At 42.3% G+C, this 26,722-nt stretch overlaps 4 protein-coding genes across 9 annotated transcripts; 1 reads left to right on the top strand and 3 right to left on the bottom strand.

The window, feature by feature from the left end:
* The first annotated feature begins 662 nt into the window (after positions 1–662).
* LOC135089089 (probable ATP-dependent RNA helicase vasa-like) lies at positions 663–10,680 on the top strand. 6 transcript variants are annotated; one of them, XM_063984309.1, is made up of 14 exons: positions 663–794; positions 2,687–2,835; positions 4,594–4,751; positions 5,342–5,524; positions 5,781–5,912; positions 6,514–6,589; positions 6,865–7,229; positions 7,537–7,758; positions 8,010–8,234; positions 8,341–8,497; positions 8,621–8,818; positions 9,031–9,203; positions 9,469–9,573; positions 9,899–10,680. In XM_063984309.1, the coding sequence occupies exons 2-14, from the start codon at positions 2,796–2,798 to the stop codon at positions 9,980–9,982; spliced, it is 2,118 nt and encodes a 705-aa protein (XP_063840379.1). In that variant the 5' UTR covers positions 663–794; positions 2,687–2,795; the 3' UTR covers positions 9,983–10,680. The 6 variants fall into 6 exon arrangements, with proteins under 6 accessions (XP_063840379.1, XP_063840380.1, XP_063840378.1 ...); XM_063984310.1 differs by having other exon boundaries at positions 776–794; positions 2,719–2,835; XM_063984308.1 differs by lacking the exon at positions 663–794 and adding an exon at positions 2,342–2,490.
* Positions 10,611–16,328, bottom strand: LOC135089378 (ceropsin-like). The gene is made up of 7 exons (XM_063984942.1): positions 14,311–16,328; positions 13,689–13,870; positions 13,284–13,474; positions 12,436–12,598; positions 11,864–12,000; positions 11,381–11,526; positions 10,611–11,168 (listed from the first exon to the last, which is right to left on the bottom strand). The coding sequence occupies exons 1-7, from the start codon at positions 14,325–14,327 to the stop codon at positions 11,066–11,068; spliced, it is 939 nt and encodes a 312-aa protein (XP_063841012.1). The 5' UTR covers positions 14,328–16,328; the 3' UTR covers positions 10,611–11,065.
* A 222-nt stretch (positions 16,329–16,550) lies between these two features.
* On the bottom strand, positions 16,551–23,307 carry LOC135089377 (glutamate receptor ionotropic, kainate 2-like). Its single transcript, XM_063984941.1, has 11 exons — positions 23,247–23,307; positions 22,998–23,027; positions 21,952–22,103; positions 21,090–21,241; positions 20,556–20,725; positions 20,254–20,410; positions 19,164–19,248; positions 17,935–18,115; positions 17,670–17,769; positions 17,151–17,280; positions 16,551–16,732 (listed from the first exon to the last, which is right to left on the bottom strand). Exons 1-11 carry the CDS (start codon positions 23,305–23,307, stop codon positions 16,637–16,639), a joined length of 1,314 nt encoding a protein of 437 aa, XP_063841011.1. The 3' UTR covers positions 16,551–16,636.
* A 199-nt stretch (positions 23,308–23,506) lies between these two features.
* Positions 23,507–26,558, bottom strand: LOC135089087 (glutamate receptor ionotropic, kainate glr-3-like). Its single transcript, XM_063984307.1, has 4 exons — positions 25,667–26,558; positions 25,111–25,201; positions 24,594–24,737; positions 23,507–24,034 (listed from the first exon to the last, which is right to left on the bottom strand). Exons 1-4 carry the CDS (start codon positions 25,764–25,766, stop codon positions 23,920–23,922), a joined length of 450 nt encoding a protein of 149 aa, XP_063840377.1. The 5' UTR covers positions 25,767–26,558; the 3' UTR covers positions 23,507–23,919.
* Between the last annotated feature and the right edge of the window lie 164 nt (positions 26,559–26,722).

The following is a 26,722-nucleotide window of genomic DNA, read 5'->3' as shown; positions in this document are numbered from 1 at the left end:
TCTCTCTCTCTCTGGTCTGTGTGTGTGTGTGTGTGTGTGTGTGTGTGTGTGTGTTAAGAGGGAAGGAAATAAGATACCAGTGTTATCTTTGACCACACGAGAGCAATCTGTCGAAAGCACCCCCCCTCTCTCTCTCTCTCTCTCTCTCTCTCTCTCTCTCTCTCTCTCTCTCTCTCTCTCTCTCTCTCTCTCTGGGTATCTAGTCAGCACTTCTTTGTCAACAGTGAATGACACGTGTTCCTGGGATTGAGTGTAGCGCCGCCTCACATTATAAGAGGCTTATTATTATTTTTTTTCGAAAGTTCTCAGTATGAAGTTAGATGTATAGCAAAAGAAAAAAATATATAAAGAAATGAAAGAAAAAAAAAGGAATTAGAAAGACGAACAACAATAACAACAACAATAACAACAACAACAACAACAACACGAGGAGGAGGAGGCGAAGAACGACGACGAAAAGAGAATGAATAGAAATAACGCGAAAAGAAAAAGAAAATAAATAAATAAAAACATGAACAAAAAACATTACCAATAACTTCCCATTCAGAAAGAGAGAGAGAGAGAGAGAGAGAGAGAGAGAGAGAGAGAGAGAGAGAGAGAGAGAGAGAGAGAGAGAGAGAGAGAGAGAGAGACTATCAACAAAACGAAAGAAATATGACAAGAGATAAGAGGTGTCCAGGTCAGCAGCTCAGGTCACACGGGTCCCTTAACCCTGCTAAGATGACCCGCTCAGTGTGAAGTCGACCTGGGTGGAGTGAGGAGCACCACGCACGCCTCTTCAGACAGACACAAAGGTAAGAGATAGACAGAAAAGTAGTAGGAATTATTACGAGCTAGAAATGAGACAGGAACGCAGCAGGAATCAAAAGAAGGGAAAATGAAGGTGAAAGAGCAGAAGACAGGAAGTAAAACCGTATTGGACCTGACAGAAAGACAGTGACAACATATAAACAAGCCACGTGGATCAGAAAAGTAGCAGGATTAGTTCGAGCGAGGAGATAGGAAGGTAGCAGGAATCAAGAGGGAAGAGGAATGGGAGGGGAAACAGGAGGGAGGAAACAGAAAGTAAAGCATTAATAAGCCTGGCGGAAGACAAAGACAGTGGCAACACAATGGTAGGCCACATAAAAATACAAAACTCTCTTGACCAGTTGCTGGAAAGAAAGATGAAAATATTAAAGATGATGGAAAACAAAGGCGAGTAATTGATAGCGTAGTTACAAAGCTGTAAATTTACTACTTGTGTTTCTTTTCTTTTTCTTTCTTTCTTTCTTTTTTTTTTTTCTTTTTATGCAAGAGCGTCTCTGGCCAAGGGCAACAAAAGGCTGGCATAAACGCCCACTAAAGATGTCATTCCCTAAAGAACAATCAAAAGGATTATGCAGAATTATGAGAAAAAGTGTCTTGAAAATCCTCCTAAAAGCGTCAAGTCATTCGTGTGGTGAAATACAGAAGCAGAAGGGAAGTTTTAGAGCTTACTATTAGTTCAGAGTTTAACAGCTTGGTCACGCTTCTTCCTGGTTTTCTGTTGTACATTGTTCTTATCTAATGGCATTTCTTTTTTTCCACATCTGTAACAAAAAATGTAACATCGGTATCCTTCTCATCAGCTAGCAGTGAGAGTTCAGCAAATTTGTTTATGGTGATTCACAGCCTAATAGATCGCTCCAAATGAAAGGACCCAGTCAGTTTCGTTTTGCTCAGTTCACCCTGATCAGAGAAAACGGGAATAAACCATTATTTTTTGTAAGATATTTATGTGTTTGGTGACTGAATTAGTAATGTGTAATTTGTATAGGAAATAAGATGTAGTAGGCATATTGCTGTAGTAGGTGTGACGTCTCAATGTATAATGTGATAAGAATTAGTCTTTGCCATTTTTCCCTTCATCTTCCTCACCTCTTTTTGTGTCTCTAATTTAATGATGCAGTATATAACATAGCGAAATAATCTTCAGAAAAAGAGTAGAAACCACCAGAATTATAATGATACATGTTTCTTTACGCACTAGCTTGATGAGATAGAGTAAAACATTATTATCTTTTAAAATTAGAGCAGAAGTATCTATTAAGATGTAATAATATACTGTACATTGCTTCACACAATCAACGTGCAGTCGTCGGTAATCTCGACAAAATACCGCGTTCATATCCCATTTTGTTTATGAGTGACTGTTACATGAAGTCCCTGATTTGCGCTTATCATTACCATTATTACTCTTAATCAACAATCTGATATTATAATGAAATATCTATCATGAGCTAAATCATTCATACTACTAAAATATATAGCATTTATAACAACAATACAAACTTCATATATATATTATTTTATTAATCAGTAAGGTTTACAGTCTAAGCTATTTAAAATATGGACGTAAAATCATATATATAAAGTTCGAGATATTGCCAGACAAATATATATTCTCGAGATGCCGTAAAATTGAATCCCTTCCTCCTCGCCGTCTCCATCGAGCTTCGGTCTACAGATGTAAGTCCTCAATTATCCCCTTTTATCCTTATCCCTGAGAATCATCCAGCCAGATAACTAAGCCAACGCAACCTAATAGCCGATCAAAATCATGATAGCATATGCTAGAATAGAAGAAATAGGAGGTAGGAGCCATAATAGCGGTGTGTAAATGGTGTCTCGTGCTCGCTTCGCCATTGAGTGACTCGTGTTTCAGATCGCCTGCCTGTGTTGGGGGAAGTGTTTCAGATCGCCTGCCTGTGTTGGGGGAAGTGTTTCAGATCGCCTGCCTGTGTTGGTTCCCCGTGGAGGATTTTAACACGGCCATGGACGAGGATTGGGAGACTGGTGAAGCTGCAGTATCAGGTAAAGCAAGGGATTTACCTATAATATACCTGTAGTTTTATAAGCCCAGGAAAGAAAGATTTGTATTGTGCATGTTCTGATAACTTGGATTCCTTAAGCAATATTGTGTGGAGTTATTTATTCTTTTAGGTATTTGTCTCCACTTTAGCCGGGATTTATAGGTAGTTGTGGCTTTTGTACAAACCTTTATATCACTGATTTATTGTGTCGGCTTTGTCTTAATTGGAGTTGTGTTGGCGTTAATTATTTTCGGGTATTTTTCCTCCATATTTACCGTTAAATTCAGGTATGACTGGCTCGCCAACCATATTTATGTATACGCGTGTTCAGTATGTAGGCTGCTCTTAAAAATTGAAAACTAACACCATTTCCTTGGTTACGATATTTAATTAGGGTTTATAAAGCTTACCAGTATTATAAAGGCTTCTAAATGGCAAACTAACAACCATTATATCCTTGGGTATTATGTAATTCAAATGTACGAGGAGAGAGGATGAATTCTACGTAAATGTGTGAAAATGTGCTCTCCCTTAGCCAGCCACTTGTATGTACCAAATGCAAACTGTGCGCACCTTTCACTGCTCTGCACTAACCCAGCAGCAAACCCACCATTGGCCACAGGGGGAAGTTATGTGCTTCAGGAAGTGCCCAAGTTAGGTTTTGTAGTATATTGGAGTAACATTTTCATCCGAGGGCGAAGTAAGGTTCAGATTAATCCAGCGCATTTATTTCATTGCAGGTTCTTTTGTTGTGTAGGTCTTGATTTGAAAAGGCTTCAGTTTTTGCCTGGGAGTAAATAGTATCTTGAAAATTGTCTATATACTTCGAAATTTGTTGGCTAGGGTTGTGTGTCTGTTGGTGCCCAGTCTTGCCATCATCTTGGTGAACGTACAGCTCCTCTACTCTTGTGTGGTGCCCATTTCTAAAGTCCATATAGGTTCCAGTAAGATTATTGAAGTCACCTCAACCTGCTGATTTCAAGACATTGTGGACAAAATGTGATGCTTTTCCAGATCCTGGTCTTCAGTTGTGCACAGTTAGGGGATCAACAGTGACATCAAAGAACAAAGTATCAAAAACTTGCCTAACATAATGTAGCCCTCGCATGAAAATACAGATGTGGAGATACCTTAGCCTCATCTCCCAAGGTTAATACTTATCAGATAGAATTAAGGTTGAAGAATATCTTGCCACTCTGGATTTTCAAAAAGGCCAAGGTTGCTCAGGACACTCGAGGAGAAGTGAGGGCCTGGGCTGGCTGCAACATTTCTTGAATTGTAGTAAAAAAAAAAAAAAAAAAAAGACTCCTAACTTTGAACAAAAAAACTCAAGATCTAGTAGGAAAACACAAAAGTGCAGCACTGGGCAGGAAGTCACCCAGGATGTTGCTAAGAAACCCATACTGGCATGCTGCTTTAGCAATACATAGCCGCACCTGCCCAGCATGACAGTATACTCATTCATCCAACATGAGAGAGAGGGGGTGGGAGCACACACACACACACAACACAACACACACAACACACACACACACACACACACACACACACACACACACACACACACACACACACACACACACACACACACACACACACACACACACACACACACACACACACACACACACACACACACACACACACACACTGAATGGATCAGTAGTGAAATTAAAGAAACAAATTCATCCAAGCTTAATCTAACTCTTGGATTTTAACTAATGTTGTATGAGTATTATCCACCAATGCTTTGTTTCAGTTGCCAGTGCCAGTGACGCACAGATACCCGAGTTCCTGAAGAATTCCTCTGTGTCATTCTTCAGTAATGCGGGTGTGGGCAGAGGAGGGGGAGGGTTTGACACCACAGACGACCCCTTCGCTGCCTTTGGGAACAGCTCTAATGGGCAGTCCTCTGGGGTGTGTATGCTTCATTTGCTTGTTTATCATTATAATTTGTCCATTGACTGGTAAAAAGTGAGTGACTATGCTCTTCAGTTTTGTATGGGAAAGTAAGGAATTAAAACGAACTAGTTGTTATTAGTGTGGATATATGTTACTATATTTGTCCTGAAGTGATTGTCTTTTTAATTGGAGTGTAGTTGTGGCAAGATTTGATGCAAGTTTTTATCTTGAGAGTCTTCATGAGTCCCTACCTAATGGACATCTTATAATCTCTATTTTGAGAGTTTGGTGACTAAGCTCAGTCTCATTGTGTGTATCATATTCAGATTATCTTTGAAGCACTATTCCTGTGTTCGACTCAGTCACTCATGTTCTGAATTTCTATGTTCTTTTCCATTTTGAAGTAACTATTCCTTAGTTTCCCTTAATCTCAAGTGATTAGAATGTTCTTTTTTCATTTTCAAAGTAAAGCAACTTCCCTTGTTGTTCCCTTAGATTGTTCTTTTTGGTTTTGAGAGAACTGTTCCTTTGTTTCCCACAATCTCTCATGTTCATGATGCCTTTGTTCTTTTCAGTGTCAAAGTAACTATTCCTGTTTCCTTCAGTTTGGTGGGGGTGGCGTTGTGATGTCCTTCGACGATGATTTGCCCTCGTCTTCCTTTGGTGACAACAATGGTTTTGGGGGAGACAGCCGTGGACGAGGGCAGGGCCGAGGGCGTGGCCGGGGCAGGGGACGTGGTGGCGGTGATGGTGGTGGTGGGGGTCGGGGAGGAGGCAGCTGCTACAATGTAAGTGTGAAAAGACTGCTTGTGTTTTGTTAGTACCAAGACCATTTTTCATAACGTTCAGGTAGGGTCTTTGATTACTCTGCTTCTGCTTACCTTTGTTGCGTGACATGAAGATCACCTTTCATTACTCAGCTAATTTTCTTTGATAAGTCCTGGAGTACCTTCCCTTCTTGTCTTTGTTATGCTGCTTGACTGTTGAAATACAAAAGTGTGTGTTACTTGTACTTCATACTTGTTGTGTATCCCTTGTACTCAGTGTGGCAAGGAGGGCCACATGTCACGAAGTTGCCCCAAGAAGGAGGGTAACTCTGGAATGGACTTCTTTGGAGGAAGTGGTGGTGGTGGTGGTTTTGGTGGCAGTGGTGGACGAGGAGGAAACTGCTTTAATGTGAGTGGTGCTTATTAGTGATGGACTTCTTTTTTTGTGTGTTTTTATAAGATTATAGGAAGTACTCTGCATCTGTTGTGGTCTCAGGATTGGAGTAGGTGCAGTGTAGGGAACAGTCTCATCATGAAGGGGCAGGGGCAAACCAGCCCTTGCTTTGGATGTACATGGCCAGCTGTGCTATGCCTAAGCTCCTGGGATGTAGTACAGTGATCCACAGGACTATCCCTTTTCAATGGGGACCAAAGGGGCTGAGGGTATGAATGATGTATGTGCATGTGGTGCTTGTCTGGGCCATCCCATGTTGGATTGCCAGCCTGGTGTATAGATGTGCATTGAGTCCAAAGCCTTGTGATGTATCGGTGCATAGCGCATTTTCTGCAATCTTGTTTATAAACTCTTGGCTCACATTTTATTTAGCTGTAGTGGAACCTTGGTTCTTGTTTTTAATTTGTTCCTGAATGCCATTTGAAATCCAGAACATTCAAAAACAAAGCTGAGGATAAGTTGAATTATGACCCAGATTTTATAGAAAGCTGGTTATAAAGCCCATAGTAATAAGGATACTTCAGTGACCGGTTTAATTACATTGTTGCTCTTTCAGTGTGGCGAGGAAGGTCACATTTCACGGAACTGCCCCAAGGAGAAGACAAACTCCAGGAGGAACAAGTCTGATGGAGGTGTGTATGTTGCTTGTCTATAAGTATTTACCTTACCACATTATTCACACACAAGGCTGCAAACTAAGAATCAGGAAATATTAATTGATACAGTTTAATCTTTACATAAGGGATAAAATATAGTAGAATGACTTATTTTTGCATTATTGATTTATTTGCAAGTTTCTCTAAAGAGGAGATCCCAGTCTTTTATTTTGACTTATTAATCACCTGTAGAAAGGAAGAGAAAGTCAAACAATCAATGGGAATGACTGAATGGAGTGTGTCTTTGGCAGATTCCTTCGGTGGTGGTTTTGGCACTTTAGACAGCAAAGGCACAGGGGGCAAAACAGAGGAACCTGAACGACCACCACCTCTCTTCTGCCCCAAGGAGGTGGAGGAGAGCATGCTTTTTGACCTGGGTGTTAAAACTGGGGTGAACTTTGAGGCTTATGACAAGATACCCATGAAGGTGACTGGAGAGGAGCCAATACCTCCCCCAGTGACCACCTTCCAGGAGATGAATCTGCGTAATGTGCTGCTGGAGAACGTGTCTAAAGCAGAGTTCCCGAGGCCAACACCTATTCAGAAGTACTCCATCCCCATCCTCATGAACCAGAGGGACCTCATGGCTTGTGCTCAGACCGGCTCAGGCAAAACGGTAAGAATTGGAACTATACTTACCCTTTATTGAACTGTACTCAGCACCATTTGGCTGCCCCTCTATTTCTTGCTGATCTGCAGTTAGAATGGTGTTAGTAGCTCAGTGAGAAGACAAGATTTGCTTTGTGCTGTGACTTCTTGTTCAGATAAAACCTTATACATGCAACAGCTCAGGTTATTGTCACATCTATGGCCTTTCCCAACTTGACACTGTTTCCAGGAGTAAAAAATTTAGTATTCTTGTATTGTTGAGATGTTTCATGCAGGTGTGGGAGGATGTTCAAACCTATAAACTTAACTTGTAGGCTGCCTTCTTGCTGCCCATGCTGCATTATATCTTGGAGAATGATATTGAGAGCCACAGTTTTGAAGACGTGGCTCAGCCTGTTGGACTTGTTCTTGCTCCAACCCGAGAGCTTGCTATCCAGATCTTCCAGGAGGCAAGGAAGTTCTCATTGCAGACTGTGATCAAGAACTCCTGTATTTATGGAGGAGTTGCGACAAATTTCCAGTTGAGGCGTATGAAGGTAATTTATTTTTCTTCAAGTATGTGTGTTTATTACTGGAATTTGTTAGTCTTGTCTTGTTTATTGCATTTGACTAAAAGTATATACTTCCCAGGTTTTCTGCTTTGTTGATTTGTAAATATATGGACTTTATTCTTTGCCCAGTATTTACTTTTACATCCTGCACTACCATCATATTTCTGTCTCCTGTTATGTAGAATAGAGATCTGCTATGCATTTCATGTAAGGCAGCATTGCATGTACTATTTCAGGAGCAAGGTTGTCACATCATAATAGCAACACCAGGAAAGCTGCTGTTCTTCCTGGGAATGGGGAAGATCAGCTTGAAGTCCCTCAAGTTTTTAGTGTTTGATGAGGCTGATCGCATGCTTGACTTGGGCTTCATTGATGACATGGAGAAGCTGGTGGCACACCCTGACATGCCACCCAAGGGGGAGCGACTGACCATGATGTTTAGTGCAACTTTCCCTGAGGAGGTGAGTGTGCTGGTGTTGACTGGTATGTGTTTGTATGGTAATTATTTATTGTGTGTGTTTATATGTGCAGTGTTATTCAGTTACTTAGCAGTGTTCTAAATGACAGGTTCAGCGATGTGCTCTGCGCTTCTTGGACAACTACCTGTTCCTTGTTGCGGGACAGGTTGGGGCAGCAAATAAGGATGTGTGCCAAACTATTGTGCAAGTTGCAAAATTTGAGAAAAGGGATAAGCTTGCTGAATATCTTCGGAGCTTTGAAGATAGTAAGTTTGTCCAGTTTATTATTTAAAGATCCACAGTGTAATGTGAAATCATTGTCTTGTCATGCTTTTAATGTATAATGACCTGCACTTCTGCAAGCTTTAATGAAATTTTATTTGTTTCAGGCCAAGAGAAAGTTTTGGTGTTTGTTGAAATGAAACGTCAAGCTGATTTTGTGGGAACGTATCTAAGTACTAATGGATTTAGATCGGTTACTCTTCATGGAGGTCGCTACCAGGAGCAGCGTGAGGAGGCTCTGTCTGCCTTTAGGTCAAACCAGTATAGAGTGCTTGTGGCTACCTCAGTGGCTGCTCGTGGGTTAGGTGAGGGTTTTCTTATTGAATTGACCATAGGGATATGAGTAAAAGATTGGATTTTTGCTTGGCCTTGTGAAGAATCTATTTTTGTGAATTGTCAGCAAACTTTTATTGTGAGTGAGATTCCTTACATTTGCTAAACTTGTATAGCATAGTTTAATATTGAATTATCTCAAGCTGTTTCAATAAATAAGTCTTATTTTTAATTTTTTTGGCAGACATTCGAGGCGTAGGATACGTCATCAATTATGACCTTCCAAAGTCTGCCGATGAGTATGTGCACCGCATCGGACGAACAGGACGTGTTGGCAATCGTGGCCAGGCTGTGAGCTTCTATGACCCAGAGCAGGACTTAAACTTGGCCAAAGACTTGGTCAGGATACTCACAGATGTAAGTGTCTAATTTCTTGCCTCATGGAGATGTAATAATAATAAGCCAACTGCCCACCACTTGTATGTTCAGGGAGCTGCTTTGGTGTACCTTTTCTCAATCATCAGATTGTTAGTGAAACCATTAAACAACTTTTAAGAGAAGATGAGACAAATTGAACTGAATAATATATGGACATATATATTAAATGTATTATTCAGGACTGCCATGTGTAGGCTTAATGGCTTCATGGACTTTTAGCCTCATGTTATTGTGTTACTGACAGGCTGAACAAGAAGTGCCATCATGGTTACGCTCAGCTGCTGATGGAGGAGGAGGAGCAACATACTCTGGCAGTGGCCAGTTTGCTTCCACAGACATCAGGAATCAGGTGAGCAATTAGTCAAGGGGTTGAATATGATTCATCTATTTAAATTGCTTGGGTTTTAGCGTTATTTTATTAGACGGTATTATTTCTCGGGTGTGCCATCTCATAAGTAATGCGCTCTCTCTCTCTCTCTCTCTCTCTCTCTCTCTCTCTCTCTCTCTCTCTCTCTCTCTCTCTCTCTCTCTCTCTCTCTCTCTCTCTCTCTCTCTCTCTCTCTCTCTCTCTCTCTCTCTCTCTCTCTCTCTCTCTCTCTCTCTCTCTCTCTCTCTCTCTCTCTCTCTCTCTCTCTCTCTCCATTGATGCTGAAGATAAACATGATCCTTTTCAGAATGATGGGTTCGAGGCATCAGGTGGGTGGTCTCACCTGGGAGGTCCTGTTGCACAGGAGGATGATGATGTGTGGGATGACTAGTACAACTTTGTTGAAGATTGCCTTATTCATAGACTGCTTCACAGTATGTACTCATTATGAGGGAGTTGGTGGTATGCAATTATCTGGCAAGGTTGGCCAAGTTTGGTGTGGTAAGGATGTTAATCTGTTCCTGCACTGGATGAAGTAGATCATTGCACCTGCTTGTAATGTTTAGTTGGTCACTGACACCATCCCAAGCAGACATCAGACAGTCATGTAGAGATTAATGAATAAGGTGTTCAGAGAAAAATTCTTAAAATTTTGTTATCATTAAGTATTTCTTTAAATGTACTGTTGATATTATGAGTGATGCCCTTATTTGTGGGTATATTGTTATTTGTGCTAATAACAACTGAATATTTTTTAATGCCTTTGGTATATACCTGAACATGAAACTTGTATAACAACTGAGGAAAATGTTTTTTGTTTCATGTAGAGGGCCTTGCAGGAATGTTTGTCAATGTATTCAAGTCTGCTATACTTAGTGCACTTTTATTTAATGTGGCCTGCTGTGCTATATTCAGGAGATTTTGATGGTTTCTTGAGTGCCCAGAGCTGTACATTATGCATAGGTGAGGTTATTGTAAAATTAGAATCTAGGTGTGGCAGGCATGCATGAAATATGAGGTTTCTTATTTTTTTGTATCTTTATTTGATGTACCATTGAACAAATATAGATGATGCTGCTATGTATATAAGACTATCTTTATAATTAGAGAAAAATTGGGTGAACAATATTTTCTATTATATTTTTAGAAAACCAGTCCTCTACACAATGTGATAAGTAGCCCAATACTTAAGATGATTATGTGTAAGACTATAATTTGGGAAAAGAAGTGAGTCATTATTTTCTAATGTACTTGGGAAAATCAGTCCTTCACAAGATAAAGATGCTCAGGTTATCTTATTACTTCAAATTCCACTTTAAATGAGATAACTATCATGCAGCAGAAATTCACATGGTAAAATTAATGTCAAGTACTGCTAACCTATTGAAAACTCAAGATCTACACTCAGTGCTAGTGTGTCCATGTATTAACAGAACAGAGTGGGACTGCATTGTATTGTCCCAGCTCAGCACACTTAGAGGGCCATGGGTCGAGAAAATCCTTTGGGGAATGACATGGTTGCCATATCACTCATGAGGGTCTTGGGGCTGGGCAAGTCACTTTGGGCCTTCGCATTCCTAAGGAGATAAATATTTGTATGAATAGGCAGCTGGAAATGCATGCTTAAGAAATGGTGGTTCTATGCTTGAATAGAAACTGTACTCTGGCTGCCTTTGAGATTAAGTATAGTGATGGAAATGGTGACAGATGGAACATTAGAGGAACACAAATTTGATGTCAGTGGGGAGAGAAGACATGGTAATATGAGGAAGGATAAGGATGTGCTCACCTGGAGGAGACCACAGAGGAGGATCTGGAGAAGAAGTGAAGGATGGAGGACGCATCAGACCGTGTGGAGGACTGCAGGGAGACCGAGGGTTGGTAGGATAGTGAGGGCAGGATGCAGCACAGCCAGGGAAGGCGACGACCAAGCTCCTGTTGAGGATTTGCCAGAGAAAAAGGTCAGACTATTGTAAGCTATAAAAAGTGTATGTGAGATTTATGGTCAGTACTCCTCACTTAAAGCTATGTTATGGTCAGTAGGTACTCACCATTTCAGTCTGTCAATTGTGGTCACTACTCATTACTTTAATCTGTGCCAATTATTTTCAGTACTCATCACTTTAAGCTGTGTTGTCATAAATCAGCCATCTATGTAATCTAATAATGTTCATATGCCAGGAATGGATAGAATGTGATTAATATACTGCATTTAAGGAATAGTTCAATAAGCTTTTTCATATGGTATAATACACTGATACAGAGAACTTACCTGCCTGTACTTGTGATGTGAGATTGCATATATGAAGGGATTGTAGACTGTGGAGAGCTTGGCAAAGAGTGCTGGCAGGGCGGTGGCCATCGGGGTGAGGAGGCTGTACCAGGAAGACACTCCAAGCAGGGACACAACTGGCATGACGAAGGGTGGCCATTGGTAGTCAATCAGTTGTTCATTTGGAGCTTGTGTGTTTTATACCTGGGCTAGTTTACATTGCAGTGTGACAAACCATGCCTGATTTTTTTATATTAAACACCTGATTTGCAGATGCATGCATACACAGACTGGAGGAAAAGGTTGATTTTTACAGAGGAAAATGGCATCATCCATACCTTTTATAAATAAATGTATGAGCTAGAAAGTCCAGTCAGTAAAGCATCAGAGGAAGATGGAGCACACAGTGAAATAGAAGTGCATACACACCATTCACTTGCCTTTGTAACTTAACCAAAAACCAAGAGCCAAAAATGTCAAGGTAGAATAAAATGTTCAGAGTTCACTTTGTATATATGTCTGATGTTTTCATATAGGAAAGACAGCACAGTGACAGAGTGAGATGGACTCACCAGCATAGGGCGTCCATGCCAGCGCCCAGAAGAAGACTGAGGTCAAGACCACTCGGGACAGCTGAGCCTCCCGCCGGTGCAGGTTGCGATACTTGACAGCCTGGAGGTGCAGCAGAGGGGTGAGTGTCATGGCATTTTCAGGCCCGTCTTCAGAAACATTTTGCTCTCATCATGAATATTTTTAAAGGGCATAAGTATGATTAGCTGACTTCTTACTGTTCCTTCTGTTAATAATGTAGAAATCTTGTTAATTTTTCACGAACTGTAAAAACTACCTTAAAACCCATGTAACTTTATCTTGAGCCTTTTGAAAGTCAGGATACAGGTAGAAATGTTTCAGAATGTTGTCCTAAATCTTTTGAAGAATGTAATGTTACATAATGAGATCTGAATGTACAAAGATGTGATATCATACTGAATCAACATCACATTACTACAATTCATCTGATATTGGTGTTTTAATGTATAGGCTGATAGGATGTGTTAAGCTACGTGCTTTTAAAATACGTGAACAAAATCTCTCAGTAAAGCAGTACAATGATATGAAAATACCTGCACCTCTCCTTGCACTCGCTGGTGGCACTCACAGCCTTCAGTATCACCTCAGCTCTTGAGTATGATACAAAGATGTTACATTTTTGTGAAGTTTGAGTTTAGATTTACTAGTATTATGTGCCTATAGTTTGTTATAGTATTTAAATGAGCACATTGACCAGTTAAAAATAATGCAGAACTATAATAAAGAAGCAGGTATATTCCAGTGTAAGATTGTCTATTCAAATCCATACATACTGGTACCTTGTCTTCTAAGAAAGTAAGAGTCTAGTTTTAAGTGGAAGTTCTCTCACCTCGCAGGCAAAAGGCCCCAGCATCCACGACTGGTTGAAGCAGTTGGCCACAAGAATGGGGAACTGAGTCAGCATCATGAGGAGGTCAGAGAAGGCCAGGTTGATGGTGAGCAAATTTGTGCCTGAACGCAAACTTCTGGTGAAGGAGAACACCCACAGCACGATGCCATTGCCGGTGAGAGACAGCAGCCCTACAACACCAGCCCATTGCTCAGGTACTCAAAGCAATATTTACTGTCTGAACAAAATGTCACTAATAGTTATGCTGGGAATAAATTTGCACCAAGATCACCACTTCATTAAACCACGTAGTGATGTACTCATTAGACATGACATGTAAGGCATTTACTGATGTGTGTGAACTGTACTGTCATCAACTCTCGTTTTCTGCATGAACTTACACACCTATGATGGTGTAGAGAGTGCCAAGGATGGGGTGCAACAGCGGGTGAGGAGGAGGAAAGGAATGCCAGTGGTGGTGGACCTTGTGATGCACCTCAGGCCTCACCAGATCCAGCAGGGTCACGTTGGCAGCCTCCCAGGAGATGGGGTCAAGGCGGCCGTACCCTGCCCTCACCCACGCCTGCCTGTACCAACACCAGGGAATAAGTAAAGATAGTATGTGTCACTTGTTCTCTGCCATCATGCTCACCTCAACTCTCACTGTAGACTTTACCTTTTCTCTTTCCCACTGTGCTGAATGTAGTGAGATATGTACAAAACAGCATGCAGTAAGTAAATTTGTCACATGCCCTTCGCCATCATGCTAATCACATCCCTCACTGCAGAAGTTACCTGAACTTTCCCACTTTGCTGAATGTCATATTTAGAAAGCACCATAAAAAGATCCAAGGTTTGATGTTAGCTCTATTTTGAAGTAAAGATGAATTTAAATAGATAAATTAGTTTTGAAGGAGTGGAGTCTTAGCAGGTATTTCAATCCCTGTAGTCAGTCACAGCTTAATTAAGGTCTAAAGATGAATGTGAATATATAGATTGGTGTACCTCTGAAGGAATGGAGTCTTACCAGGTGTTCCAGTCCATGTTGTCGGTCACAGCCTCCACTCAGCGTCACCTCCGTCAGGCAAGGGTTCTAGTGGTGCTGGGCTGGGTTTGAGTGTGAGAAGAGACAATTGCATTGCATACATTAATAAATATGAGATACACACCTCCCCTCATCCTGAAACCCTGAATTTCTTACTCGTACAAGAATCAGTAGCTTCACTCGTTTTCTTGTGAGTGTGAGAGGCTGACAGATAAGCAATCTGGCATCATCTCACTCCATATGCACTGAGGCTGTGGTTGAGGTGCTGGCCATCAAGGGAAAGGCAGCAGCAAAGATGACTGATAATTGTTAAGCACATGTATTTTTTAGTTTGTTTCCCCTCGCTACCAGGAAATAGGAAAGAAACATTTCAGAGAGGGGTGGGGTAAGAAGTCGGAAAGACCAACACTGACCACCATGGGAAAGAAATATGACAATTGTTAAGAACGTGTATATATCTTTTTAGTTTGTTTCTCTTCGATGCCAGGAAATGGGAGGAAAACATGTAAGAGGGGTTTGTGGTAAGAAGTAGGGAAGACAGACGTAAGGAGAGATAGTGGTAAATGAAGGCAGTGTTTCCCCTCGCTGCCACGGAGAGAAACACGCAAGAGGAGACGGTGCTAAATGCGAGCAATATACTTTTTTTTTTTTTTTTTCAGACCGGTGATGAAGGAAACTTCACATACTTCATGTCTCTTAGCGTGTCTCGTCTCAGTCATGTCACAGAAGAAAAGAACTGTTTAATGACTATATATAAAGAGAATGAAAGTATACTACTGGAACAAGTAAAGTATGATGTGCAAATACCTAAGAATTGCACACAAAGACACAAAGTACGTACTGATGTCTTACGAGTGATCCAACATCTCTCCTCTGGTATGACACTCCTCGCCCTGCACCTCTCAATCTCTCACAAACACTGGCTCTCCTGCATGCCGCCTTTGTCCTTATATACCCTCGCTTGTCAGAAACATTGCGGGGTTACCACATTCTTCTCTCTTCAAAAAATGGAAGAGGAGAGTCACTGAGCCACACCGCACCATAAACTTGAAAGAAACAGGCTTGCGTCACTACAATCATTCAGTTTCCTCAGCTGTGCCCTGAGTAACAAACAAGAGATCGAGATGGTAGGGAACACGGGACGAAAATAGAGACTGAAACTAGCAAAGGATGAAAGAAAAAATACAGGAGTAACTAGAGGGAGAACGAAACGAGACACTTAGAAAACAGATAAAGAGAAATGGTATAATAAAAAGAACGGATCCTCCACGTTCTCCAGTATATTAGATAATTTCCCAGGACATGCAGCATCAGCCGAGCGTGATGAAATATGTCCGTCTTGACGTGGCTGGGAGCGACAGGTGCCCCGTAGTGTAACATGCACCCCAGGAGCCTCCAGGAGAAGCGAGAGGCACGTGCAGGGGATCTCTGTTGCTCCGCAGGTTCAGGGACGTCACGCAATATTGTTGTCCGTGTTCCGAAACATTCCAGGTGGATCTTCTGTATTTTTTAAAGTTGTGGTGCAAGTTATTCGTGTTTTAAAGTGAGTTGTCATTGTGTTGGTGATTATTATAAGCTGTAGTGCAAGTTACCGGTGTTTTCAATTGTGTTTTCATTATGCTAGTGAGAATTAGAGGCTGTAGTGCACGTTTTCGATGTTTTCAAGTAAGTTTTCATTTTGCTAGTGGTTTATAGGGTACAGTACAAGTTACCGGTGTTTTCAAGAGTTCATTATGCTGGTGATGATTTAACAAACATTCTGCATCACCACTGAGAGAAAATTACATGAGAACCCGAGGAGTAATCTCTGTGGCCTTCGAAAATGGTCATTCTGAGGGGCTAGAATGATTTAAGAATGCAGACCTGTGACTGACGCGGCTGGTGTCGATGGAAAGTGTTCTGCGAGGTAATACGTCTGCAACTTAGCGTGGTGTGTGTACAAGGGTTGCTTGTGTTAGGTTGAAATAAATACCTCACTGCAGGGATATTTGACTTGTTTATTCATAATACAGTAAATGTTAACGGAATTGTAGCATTTTTTTTTTCCGGTAACTTACGTAAAAATAATGATAATTACTACTACTACTACTACTACTAATGATAACAATAATGATAATAATAATAATAATAATAATAATAATAATAATAATAATAATAATAATAAATAAATAATCTACTCTTCATATTACATCTACGTTTTAGAATGGATCGTTTAGCAAGCACGTTTGGTAAGCATCATTTTCTTACCCTTTCATAATAAAATCCTAGAAGCAGCAGCGAAGAATCTTAGTAGTAGTAACAATAGTAGTTAGCTGGTGGCAGTGTTGAGGGACAGCGCCAGTCCCTCGCACAGCAGCACGGTGACGGCCCCCAACAGTCCCCCGGCGAAGAGCACGAACACACCCTGAGCAGCAGGAGGCGAGTAAAGGGGGCGGAGGGGCATGATCAGTTCTCCAGAAATAGTAAAGAAAAATATGACTAAATAGTTCTTTAAAAAAAAAAAAAAAAAAAAAAAGTAAAAACAAAAGGAAAATGTATGATTAAAGACAATATTAGTTAAAAATCTTACACAATTATGTAAAAGTGCAAAAGGAAGATATATGATAAAGAACAATATTGATTACAACGAAATTTCAAAATAAATGACAGTAAAAGAAAATGACATCAGATACCTGAGAACGCTATAGGTGTATCTTAGCTATCCTGTTCACTTAAAACATTTGTATTGTACGTTATCGAATTGAGGATGATTGAAATAGAATAAAAATAGAAAAATAAGTAAATACAATATATAAAAAAAGGTACAGTTATGGAAGACGCACCCAGAGGCCCTTGAGGGAGTATGGCTCATTGACGGTTACGCGCGTGCTGGCCCTGAGGCAGGCTGTGGCGTTGGGCAGCTCGTCCCCCAGCCACTTGAAGTACAGGTCGTGGGCAACCATCTGCTCTAGCCTGTCCACGGAGAGATTGAAAAAGAGGGGGAGGGGGATGAATAATTTATCACAGAGTTTATCCAATAATACAACAATATTTCTTGCTTAAAGGAGAGATTATACAGATGTCAAAGATCCTTTTGTCATGACAGGAACAGTGCGAAGATTATAATTCACTTTCAGCAGAATCAACAGTCGAAAATCACACTTTATTGATTTGAATTAATTTCTTGGATCAATATTTTCTTATAGGACGGTTGCCGACGTCCTGGAGGATATAGCACAGTGGTAAGGTAACGTGGTATTGCAAGAATTTTAAGAGATAATTCTTAAATCTGTCCATTCATTTCTTAATTTATTCCTGAGCATATTGGGAAGTATCTGGGTCTGCGTACTTTGATGACTTACATATTGCTGATGACTGGGATGAGCGGCGACCCTTTGCGCCCGATGAGGCTGAAAATGAGCGGCCAGTACTGCTCCTTGCCGATGTAGAAGTCACACTGACCTTCACGACACAAGGACACCCAAACTGAGCACTCCATAACATAATCACCAATAAACAAGTAAACCGGCCGGCATCTTAAAGAACTTGAAGCTTACAATGCCAACATGAGCAGTGAATCGCGGTATGACCATATGTACTGCACGTGGGAGGGCGCGGGATGCTCACCATACTTCGTGAAATCATCGGAGTAAACCTTCCTACATGTGGTGTCCTCTACCAGCAGAGCGTGGCTACCCTTGCGCACCTCCTGGTAAGCCGCCTTGTACAGATCAGAGGAGGCGAGGAAGTGTGCCCGGTCCTGCTGCCTCGTATCCGCCAGCTCCTTGTAGATCCCGCGCTGCACCGTCTGTGTGGGAGCGGTGGCCAGTGGGACTTGTAGGTGTTAGAGGAGACCCTTCACTTCTAGTTCCCAATTCAGAAACACTTTGTTCTCTCACCACGACTGTTTTTCAAAAGACATGTGATTAGCGGGGTTCGCGAGATTGTTTTTCCTTTTAATACTGGAGAAACCTTTTAATCTGTCACTAGAAATATAAAAACATCCTCAACCAGGGGTAAATTTATCACTTGGGAATAAAAAAAATAGATGGCAGGGGACAAATAATTCATGTACTTGATAATATAATAATAATTCAATTAAATTTTTAGTAAAATAAGAGGAGAACGCTATAAATGTGTGTGTGTGTGTGTGTGTGTGTGTGTGTGTGTGTGTGTGTAATAATTCAATTAAATTTTTAGTAAAATAAGAGAACGCTATGAATATATGTGTGTGTGTGTGTGTTTCTGGTATTATTTTTCTGTCACTGATGGGTATAATTTATTTATTTATTTATTTATTTATTTATTTGTTTATTTATTATTATTTTATTTATTTATTTATTTATTTTTTTTTTAATGATGGGGTATATGCAGAAACGCATCAAGCCGAGCGGGTTAATGATGAAGGAGTGAGAATCCCTGAAGTAGATCCTCATGAAAGTAGTGGAAGTACGAAGCAGCAGAAGTGTTTTAGAATGTGGCCCCGAACATGAGCCTTGACATCTCACGCCTAGTGAACGAAAATGTCAAAAGATCCTTCACATCAAACATGAATTTGATGCCTCATTCCAAATGAACGAAAATGTCTTAACCCTTTTAGGATATTCTGAAACACTTCTGCGCTCCACTACTACGTTCAAAAACCTTTAGTTAAAATTACACGGTTTTTCAATAGTGTTTTTGCGGTTCTAGTGGCATATTAACAAGATTTCTACTTTATTAAAAAGGAAAAATAGTCTAGAGAACGCGGCTTATCATCTCTGCTACCTTTGAAAATAGTCGTGGTGAGCGAGCAAAGCGTTTCTGTACACGGGCCTTGCTGCCACGCCAGTCACCGCGCCACGTGCACCACTCACCGACATGTGCTCCACGAGGGCTGTAGCTTTCTCGAACACCAGGTGAAGCTGCTTGTCGGCGATTACCTGCGTCAAATAGTCGTACCTGAGGGTGATTACACTGCGTTTTAAATCTTCCTCCCTTTACAGTTCATAATGTTATCTTTAAGCAACTGAGTATCTTATTGTATTGATTATTGACTACTGCAGCTGGAAGCAATCTGTGGTACATCATTAATACGCTATTTTCGTCTGTCACCAGTTACCCTTCCCTGAGTGCGTGCTAGTAAGTATACTGCCATCCAGGCTCAAGCCACGTGGGCTCACCTGAGCTTGCATGGCAGTAGTGTGTTTCAGGAGGATTAAGCGTTCCCCTTCAGTCTGGGTGTCACATGACAATCCCCATCCCCATCCCCACCCCCACCCCCGATTTAATTAACGCCTCCATCTGACTCTGATTAAATTATCCCTCCCACCCCCATCTTAGCCACCACCCTTGCTCACCTGGACATGGGTGGCAGCCGTGAGCCAGGATGGCGCGTGTAGGCCCAAGGCCCTCGGGGAGGGTTATGTGTCTCCACAAAAGCGCTGCCAGTCTCTTCCCTCTCCTTGAGGAAGGATTAACACTCTTACCCTCTCTCTATTGTAGGGAGACACCACCACCACCTCTTCAGGCCTACGCTCAACATCCCGTGCGCTCAGGGGTGTGGAACGCATAATCCCCGCGCTACACACCTGTGCCACTCCGGCTTACGGCTGCCATCCAGGCTCAGGTGAGCAAGGGAAGTGGTGATCAGATGGAGGCGTTAATCAAATCGGGGGTGGGGGTTGTGGGGGGAGGTGTCATGTGACACACAGACTCAAGGAGGACGCTTAATCCCCTCGATACACATTACTACCATGCAGGGTCAGGTGGGCCCACGTGGCTTGAGCCTGGATGGCAGTATACCTACTCGTGTTTAATTATTGTTTTCCCTTCGTATATATGAGTTGTGAAACTAAAACCGTTCATAAATCCATTGGAACAACTGGAAACGTCTCTTAGCTTCCATTGTTACATCAAGATGAAACTATGTAGAATTTCATGCTTTCTTTCTCCGTCATGCCGCACCTGACGGGGACGGTTCTCACGGCAAGGAGGGAAGTGAGGCCAGAGCTGTAGGACCTCGCCACCACCAGCGCCGTCACCCACCACGCCCCCGCCGCCACCCGCCACCCCGCCCACGAGCCAGTCCACCCACCCACGGCTGCATGGGTGAGGACCGAAGGTTAGGGGAAGATTGTACCTTTTTGCACTTTTTGTAGTGAACACCTCTTATACCAAGCTTTATATGTAATGATAACATGACTCTCTCTCTCTCTCTCTCTCTCTCTCTCTCTCTCTCTCTCTCTCTCTCTCTCTCTCTCTCTCACGTTGCGAAAGGAGGGCGCCGTACGCTGCCCACCACTGCGACATGAGCTCCGTCAGCGCCCCCTTCCCGCTGCCGGCGCTGATGTAGTGGTGTCTCACGAACCAACGAGAGAAGAACATCACCGTACCGGCCACACCCAGACTCACCACCAGCCCCACCCACACTGGCCACCTGCACGCCCGCCATACAAGAAGTGGTGAGAGTTGATGCTTGTTGCTAAAGTAAACGAGTGAAGTCGCTGGAAGGTAATACTCAACAGGTAGTGAGAGGAATGTGATATGTGTGCAGGAAGTGTTGCTTGATGAGGGAGGGAATTATGAGTGCTATGACAGAAATAGTGCAATGTGCAGTTTGTTATATTTGTTTACTGTTTACTCTGCCTCCTCCTCCTCCTCCTCCTCCTCCTCCTCCTCCTCTTCTTCCTCCTCCTCCTCTTCCTATTCTTCTTCTTTTTCTTTTCTTCTTTTTGTTCTCCTTACTACTACTACTACTACTACTACTACTACTACTACCACCAGCACCACTTGACCACCACCTGAAGGGCCGGAGGAAGCCTAGGGGATCGGGCTCTGAGCGGGGGCGGCGGACCAGGATGCGGTAGTAGTCGATGAGGATGGGCGAGGTGAAGTCCACTACGCGTGACCTGGAGTAGGTGAGGCCGAAGGGACCCAGGGCGATGTCAGCCTCCTGGTGGTGGTGGAATATATCAGGTAAACTTTGGTATTCTGTCTGGAACTCCCTGCTTCTGTATTTCCTATTCCTGTGACTTGAACTGCTGATACATCTACTTCTGATACAACAATAACTACTACTGATACAATAATACAGTTTAGGGGTAGATTAGATCAGATAAAAGAAGGTATAGTAGTGCCGTCCAGAATTAAGTGCCTCCCGTAAACCTGGGTGGCACACGCTGTATCCCTGATTCCGAGTAATTGCTAAATGATATTCAGCTTTAATAAGGATGCCATCTAATTTTATGATCAACCTTTGAAGGAAAGCTTACCTCCCTTTAAGAGTTGCCACGTAGCTTTTGGGATTTTTAATATGCACTCCCTTCCCGAGTTTGACGCTTGCTTTCTTCCCAAGGTATGGCGCCGAACTCGAGGATCGCGAAGCTCGAGGTACTCAAAACATTGAAAAAGCGCCTATTCATTCCGGCCCGTGAAGAACCTGATTTTTCCTCTATCTTACTCCTTTATCTCAAAATACAGTACCTCTCTCTCTCTCTCTCTCTCTCTCTCTCTCTCTCTCTCTCTCTCTCTCTCTCTCTCTCTCTCTCTCTCTCTCTTTCACACACACACACACACACACACACACACACACACACACACACACACACACACACACAGAGGAGGGATATACGAATATACGGCTCTGAATTAAGCGGAGTTTACGTGTATACGCGTGACGGTAACGGTGGGTAAATGTGAGCGATACTTGCCAAAGCAGCGCGAAACTCGGGTGATAATGCACGAGACTCGACATGCTAAGAATTTAGGACTAAACGCGAAACTTGAGGATCGCGAAATTCGGATAGCGCGAAACTCTGGAGGGCAGTGTAATGTAGCAGCCTCTCATACTTGTGGGGCTTATGTGTTATATTTTATGCGTATGATTTATAATAATGGTTTGCAAGTATTAAGTAGCATTTTAAGGAAACAATGTCAAGATTCATCAGGATTGCAAGACGATCGATTTATATTCCGCTCCGTCTACAAGAAATATCCTTGGTTGAATTTTAACTGCCGAGAAACATTTTGTCGGAACAGGTATAAGCACTGCAATTTTTTTCACTTGTGCAGAAATTTACCATGAGTGAGTATAATGATTCCAAACAGTCACACACACACACACACACACACACACACACACACACACACACACACAGGCCAACCACTGAGCGGGAAGGAAGCTCGTTGTATTGATAGCGAATAAGAAAGTCTTTTTCTCTCTCTTTCTCTCATATATATATATATATATATATATATATATATATATATATATATATATATATATATATATATATATATATATATATATATATATATATATATATATATATATATATATATATATATATATATATATATATATTTTTTTTTTTTTTTCAGATCCCACAGCAGTGAATCTGAAAGCAGCCAAGCACCGCCACTGTTACTTCAAAACACAAGAGGAATTGTGGTGTGAAGACCATTACAGTATCTCTGTGAATTGCATTGTATTCCTATAATGTTTTGTGCTTCGTGTTGCGAAAATATGTGTTGCGGGCGATGTATGTGGTGCCCTGGGCTCCCTCTCTCTCCGTGGAAGGGTCAGTGCTCCTCCCCCTCTCTCTCTCTGTCGAGGAAGAAACATGACCCTCCACTTCCGCCCACGCACCATCCCCGCGGGCCATTGCGACTCGCATTTTTCGTATGTCTATGCAAGTATGTGGGCTCACCTGTGATGACGGCCGGCTGTAGCTCCGAAACTATCCACAAGATATTCTCGAAAATACTCTCATTGTGATTCTCACTTAAAGGAATTTAGTACCAAATCCATCCTAAACCGAACCTAACTTAGCCTAAACCATTCTAGCGTGTTCAAGGGTGATTGGCACCTACTCCTCCAGACTTCAGAAATATGCTTTAATTACGGAGACAGCGTGTGCCACCGAGGCTCAGAGATGCTTGATCCCCTCGTCACACACCCGTGCCATCCAGGATCAGGTGAACCCACGTGGCTTGACCCTCAATGGCACTATCATACATGATGATAAACCTTGGTATTCTGTCTCGAAGTCCCTACCTGCTTCTGTATTTTCTAATTCCTATGACTTGAACTCTTTCATGAGTGAGGTTTCAAGACACTTATCCTCCTCTCTTGGGCCTTTTTTTCGCTCATTTTGTTGCTCTTGGTCAGTATCACTCTTACATAAAAGAATGGAATTTTGTTTTATGCTGATGAAAATAAGGAAAGAACTCAGAGGAGAATGATGTAGATGTGGAAAATATTTAACCCTTTCAACCTCCCGATGGTTCAGTTTTAGGGTAGAATAGATCAGATAAACCTTGAAATAAACCTTGGTATTCTGTAGGAATCACATTTGTTAAATGTGGATGGAAACTAAGGAAAGAACGAAAAGGAGAATGATACAGGTGTGGAAAGTAACCCTTTTACTGCTACAGCCTCCCTTCGTTAACCTTCCCAGCACTGTAGAAATTATTTGCATGGGTCGAGACACATGACAGAAAATGGAGAAAAGAGAAGTTTAATTTTGTCTTTTTATGCAAAAAAATATTTACGAGAGCATCCTATAAAAGTAGTGTCTCATAAATTATAGGTATTAATTTGAGGGAAAATTTTGTTAATCAATGAAAGGGTTAAGTAAGATGTACTTGACTCACGTTTCTCTTGACCATCCCGATCATGCCATTCCAGTCCCCGTCATTGGTTGGGATGCCCCAGGCTCCGTCAGGCGGCCTCACCAGCGTATAGCTAAGGCAGTGGAGGGAGAAGGAATCGTGTGTAGCAATTACGGGAAAAGTTGGCTGTGTATATAAAGATTAAGGTAAATTTGCCGTGTCTTCGTCATCCAATTCACGTCATATTGTACCATTAATCTTTGTTATAATTTTATTCGTAAGTTTATAGGAATTCCGTATCATATTTCACGCGTAACATAAACTGAGATCAAACAACGTGTAAAGGCAGTTAGAAGAAAAAAAAAAGTGCGTAAAGCGAATTCATACCACGTAGTTTGAAGACAATAAGAAAGCTTGTATTAAACCCTTTGAGCTCTCACTACGACTATTAAAAAAGAAAAAAAAAAACATATGATCAGCCGGATTTTCAAGACTGTTTCTCCTGTTAACATTGCAGAAATTTTGCTAATATGTCACTAGAACCGTAAAAACATCTTTAAAAACTCGTGTGACTTCAATTAAAATCTTTTTAAAGTATTGCAAATAAGGTGCAGCAGTGTTTGAGTGTGTGGGCCTAAGAGTCATTATCACCACCACAAGGGACCACAACTCACTAGACACGAGGCACTCACCTGAAGTTAAGTGCTTGGGCAAGGGCGTGGAGCAGATTGGCCATGGGTCCTCGAATAGTGAAATTGCCGCCCCCGAGGTCCACGACTGCGATATGCGGCACCCACTCCTCGGCGGCCACTCGCAGCACCGCCCCGTCCGCCAGCCTGCAGCGCATCAACAGTGTTTCAGTCTGAGCCTTGTTAGGCCTAAAAACTTTAGCGTAATCCTTATATCTTGTCTGTACCACCGGCCACTCGTCCCTAATTGCCCTTCTTCTTTCTTACGCTCGATCTCTTCACAGTCGGATCTCTTATCGTTCTCGTTCCTCTGCAATATTCCCGTCCTTGTCCACTCCATCCCCTGCATCATCATAACAACTGTGTATTTTATGTAAGTCATACCTGATGTATGTATTTTATTGGGCATTCTGCTCGTATATGACCGTCTCGTGCAATGCGTGCAAATTTTGTACAATTATATAACAGGTAATGGGCGTACTTTATAAGCTGCAAAGCCAAAGTGTGATTCAGTCGTCACCTTTCAGTGTCTGCCAACTGGAGAGGAACAGCCTCATGTTTTCCCATGCGAGAAGTTGATGGCAGCCACGTCTGTGCCAGGGAGTCACTTCCTGGAAAGACTTGCAGTTAGTCCCCGAACCTGTGCTGAGGAGAAAGTGTTATTTTAAACAAGAACTCGTCGAGCCGGAAGGTATCGGTGCAGCTCACGTCGAAAAAGGACGAGCGAGTGGGAGGAATATGTTTATTTTCCCTTCAGTCGCAGCGGGTTAGCGCTGCTTCTGACAGCTTGAGAGGAGGGTCGCTGGGGCTTTGCCGATCGTGGTGGGGGTGCAGTTCAGGTCACGTGGCCAGGTGAAGCCTTTACACATAACGCCTGCACACTGAGTCACTGCTGCCGCGGTGCGCGGCGTGTGCACCTGATGTATGTATTTTATTGGGCATTCTGCTCATGAGTTAATCGGAGCACGTAGTACGTAATGACCGAATTTCAGGTTAACAAATTATTTTGAGATTATGTTGCACCTCAATATAAAAACTAAAGAAGTGTAAAATATATATGCCTAACTTAGGCCCACCTGGGAGGCAGCAGCCGTCGCCCAGAGGAGGCCTGACGGACAGTCCTCCAGCCAGCAGGGTAACCTCCACCGCCCAAGTCCACCACCACCACCTCGCCATGTCCTTGTTGAAGAGAACATTGGACTGTAATACTATTGTACTTTTAGGGGCAAGAAGCACCTTACCGAAGAGGGACACTTTACAAAAATATGTTAAGGAAGGTTTTACAAGTTAAGATACTCCCTTTCTTACTTGGGCCACTCAATTGAGGGGTGAGAAAAAGGAAGAATCAAGCAAGGGAGGTAGTGATGCTCCACCTTGCCGTCCCCCAATCAGCCGCAGTGTGTCGCAGCCTCCCCGCTGCTCCCAGTAAAGTAGTCTTGTTGCCCCTCACCAAACTCCGCATTATTCATTGTTCCGTGTGTAAGGGTATGGCGCTGTGAACGTTGTCCCTTGATGTCCTGGAAAAATTTAGAGAGAGAGAGAGAGAGAGAGAGAGAGAGAGAGAGAGAGAGCGACGTATTACCTGACTGTATCGGGGTGGTGGTCAGTAAAGTTTAAGTTTCGCAAAATGAAGTAGGTAAAGTTAAGGGAGTTAAGATTAAGTTATAACGATTCTTTTAGTAAGACCAACACACACACACACACACACACACACAAGAAGGCCTCAAGGGAGCAGAGGGTGGTGGGTGGGAGCAAGGATGAGGCGGCGGGCAGTGGTTCACTCGTACATCGGTGACGTCAGAGGCGAGTCGTCATCTGCTGTTGTCTCACCACTCAGTCGTCTCGCCACGCACTGCTCCTGCTCACCTTTGCAAGTTATTCATCCGCGTCTTGCACATACTTCAGGAATAATGAAGCGGGAGTTACCGAGTCCTGAATGAAGGCGTGGAATGGTTACGACTCCTCCCAATGATCGATAGTTTGCATTATAATGAGCTGTTTGTGACCTCAAGATTAGTGGGTACTTTGCACACACGGGCTGTTCATGCAAGATTGTTAACATGTAGGATAGAAAGTAATGGTGCTAATACGTCTTTACAGGTGACTGGCATAAAATTAAGTCAAGGTTCAGA

Source organism: Scylla paramamosain, chromosome 32 (genome assembly GCF_035594125.1).
Source record: "Scylla paramamosain isolate STU-SP2022 chromosome 32, ASM3559412v1, whole genome shotgun sequence".
NCBI classification, from domain to species: Eukaryota; Metazoa; Arthropoda; class Malacostraca; order Decapoda; family Portunidae; genus Scylla; species Scylla paramamosain.
The sequence above is the reverse complement of the archived record's forward strand: the minus strand, read 5'-3'. Positions and strand labels throughout refer to the sequence as shown.

What these genes read in the sequence shown, in the direction of transcription:
- LOC135089089 (XM_063984309.1), top strand. Translation starts at nt 2,796, where the DNA reads ATGGACGAGGATTGGGAGACTGGTGAAGCTGCAGTATCAG. An exon ending in TCCAGTTGAGGCGTATGAAG is followed by an intron (nt 7,759 to 8,009) that starts GTAATTTATTTT and finishes GTACTATTTCAG; the next exon opens with GAGCAAGGTTGTCACATCAT. An exon ending in CCACAGACATCAGGAATCAG is followed by an intron (nt 9,574 to 9,898) that starts GTGAGCAATTAG and finishes GATCCTTTTCAG; the next exon opens with AATGATGGGTTCGAGGCATC.
- LOC135089377 (XM_063984941.1), bottom strand. Translation starts at nt 23,307, where the DNA reads ATGTATGATAGTGCCATTGAGGGTCAAGCCACGTGGGTTCACCTGATC. An exon ending in CGATGATTTCACGAAGTATG is followed by an intron (nt 17,770 to 17,934) that starts GTGAGCATCCCG and finishes TGTGTCGTGAAG; the next exon opens with GTCAGTGTGACTTCTACATC. An exon ending in ATCCCAGTCATCAGCAATAT is followed by an intron (nt 17,281 to 17,669) that starts GTAAGTCATCAA and finishes CTCCGTGGACAG; the next exon opens with GCTAGAGCAGATGGTTGCCC.
- LOC135089378 (XM_063984942.1), bottom strand. An exon ending in CACTCTCTACACCATCATAG is followed by an intron (nt 13,475 to 13,688) that starts GTGTGTAAGTTC and finishes CTGGTGTTGTAG; the next exon opens with GGCTGCTGTCTCTCACCGGC. An exon ending in GGCATGGACGCCCTATGCTG is followed by an intron (nt 12,001 to 12,435) that starts GTGAGTCCATCT and finishes TCGTCATGCCAG; the next exon opens with TTGTGTCCCTGCTTGGAGTG.
- LOC135089087 (XM_063984307.1), bottom strand. Translation starts at nt 25,766, where the DNA reads ATGGCGAGGTGGTGGTGGTGGACTTGGGCGGTGGAGGTTACCCTGCTG. An exon ending in CAGTTGGCAGACACTGAAAG is followed by an intron (nt 24,738 to 25,110) that starts GTGACGACTGAA and finishes GATGCGCTGCAG; the next exon opens with GCTGGCGGACGGGGCGGTGC. An exon ending in GCCCAAGCACTTAACTTCAG is followed by an intron (nt 24,035 to 24,593) that starts GTGAGTGCCTCG and finishes CCACTGCCTTAG; the next exon opens with CTATACGCTGGTGAGGCCGC.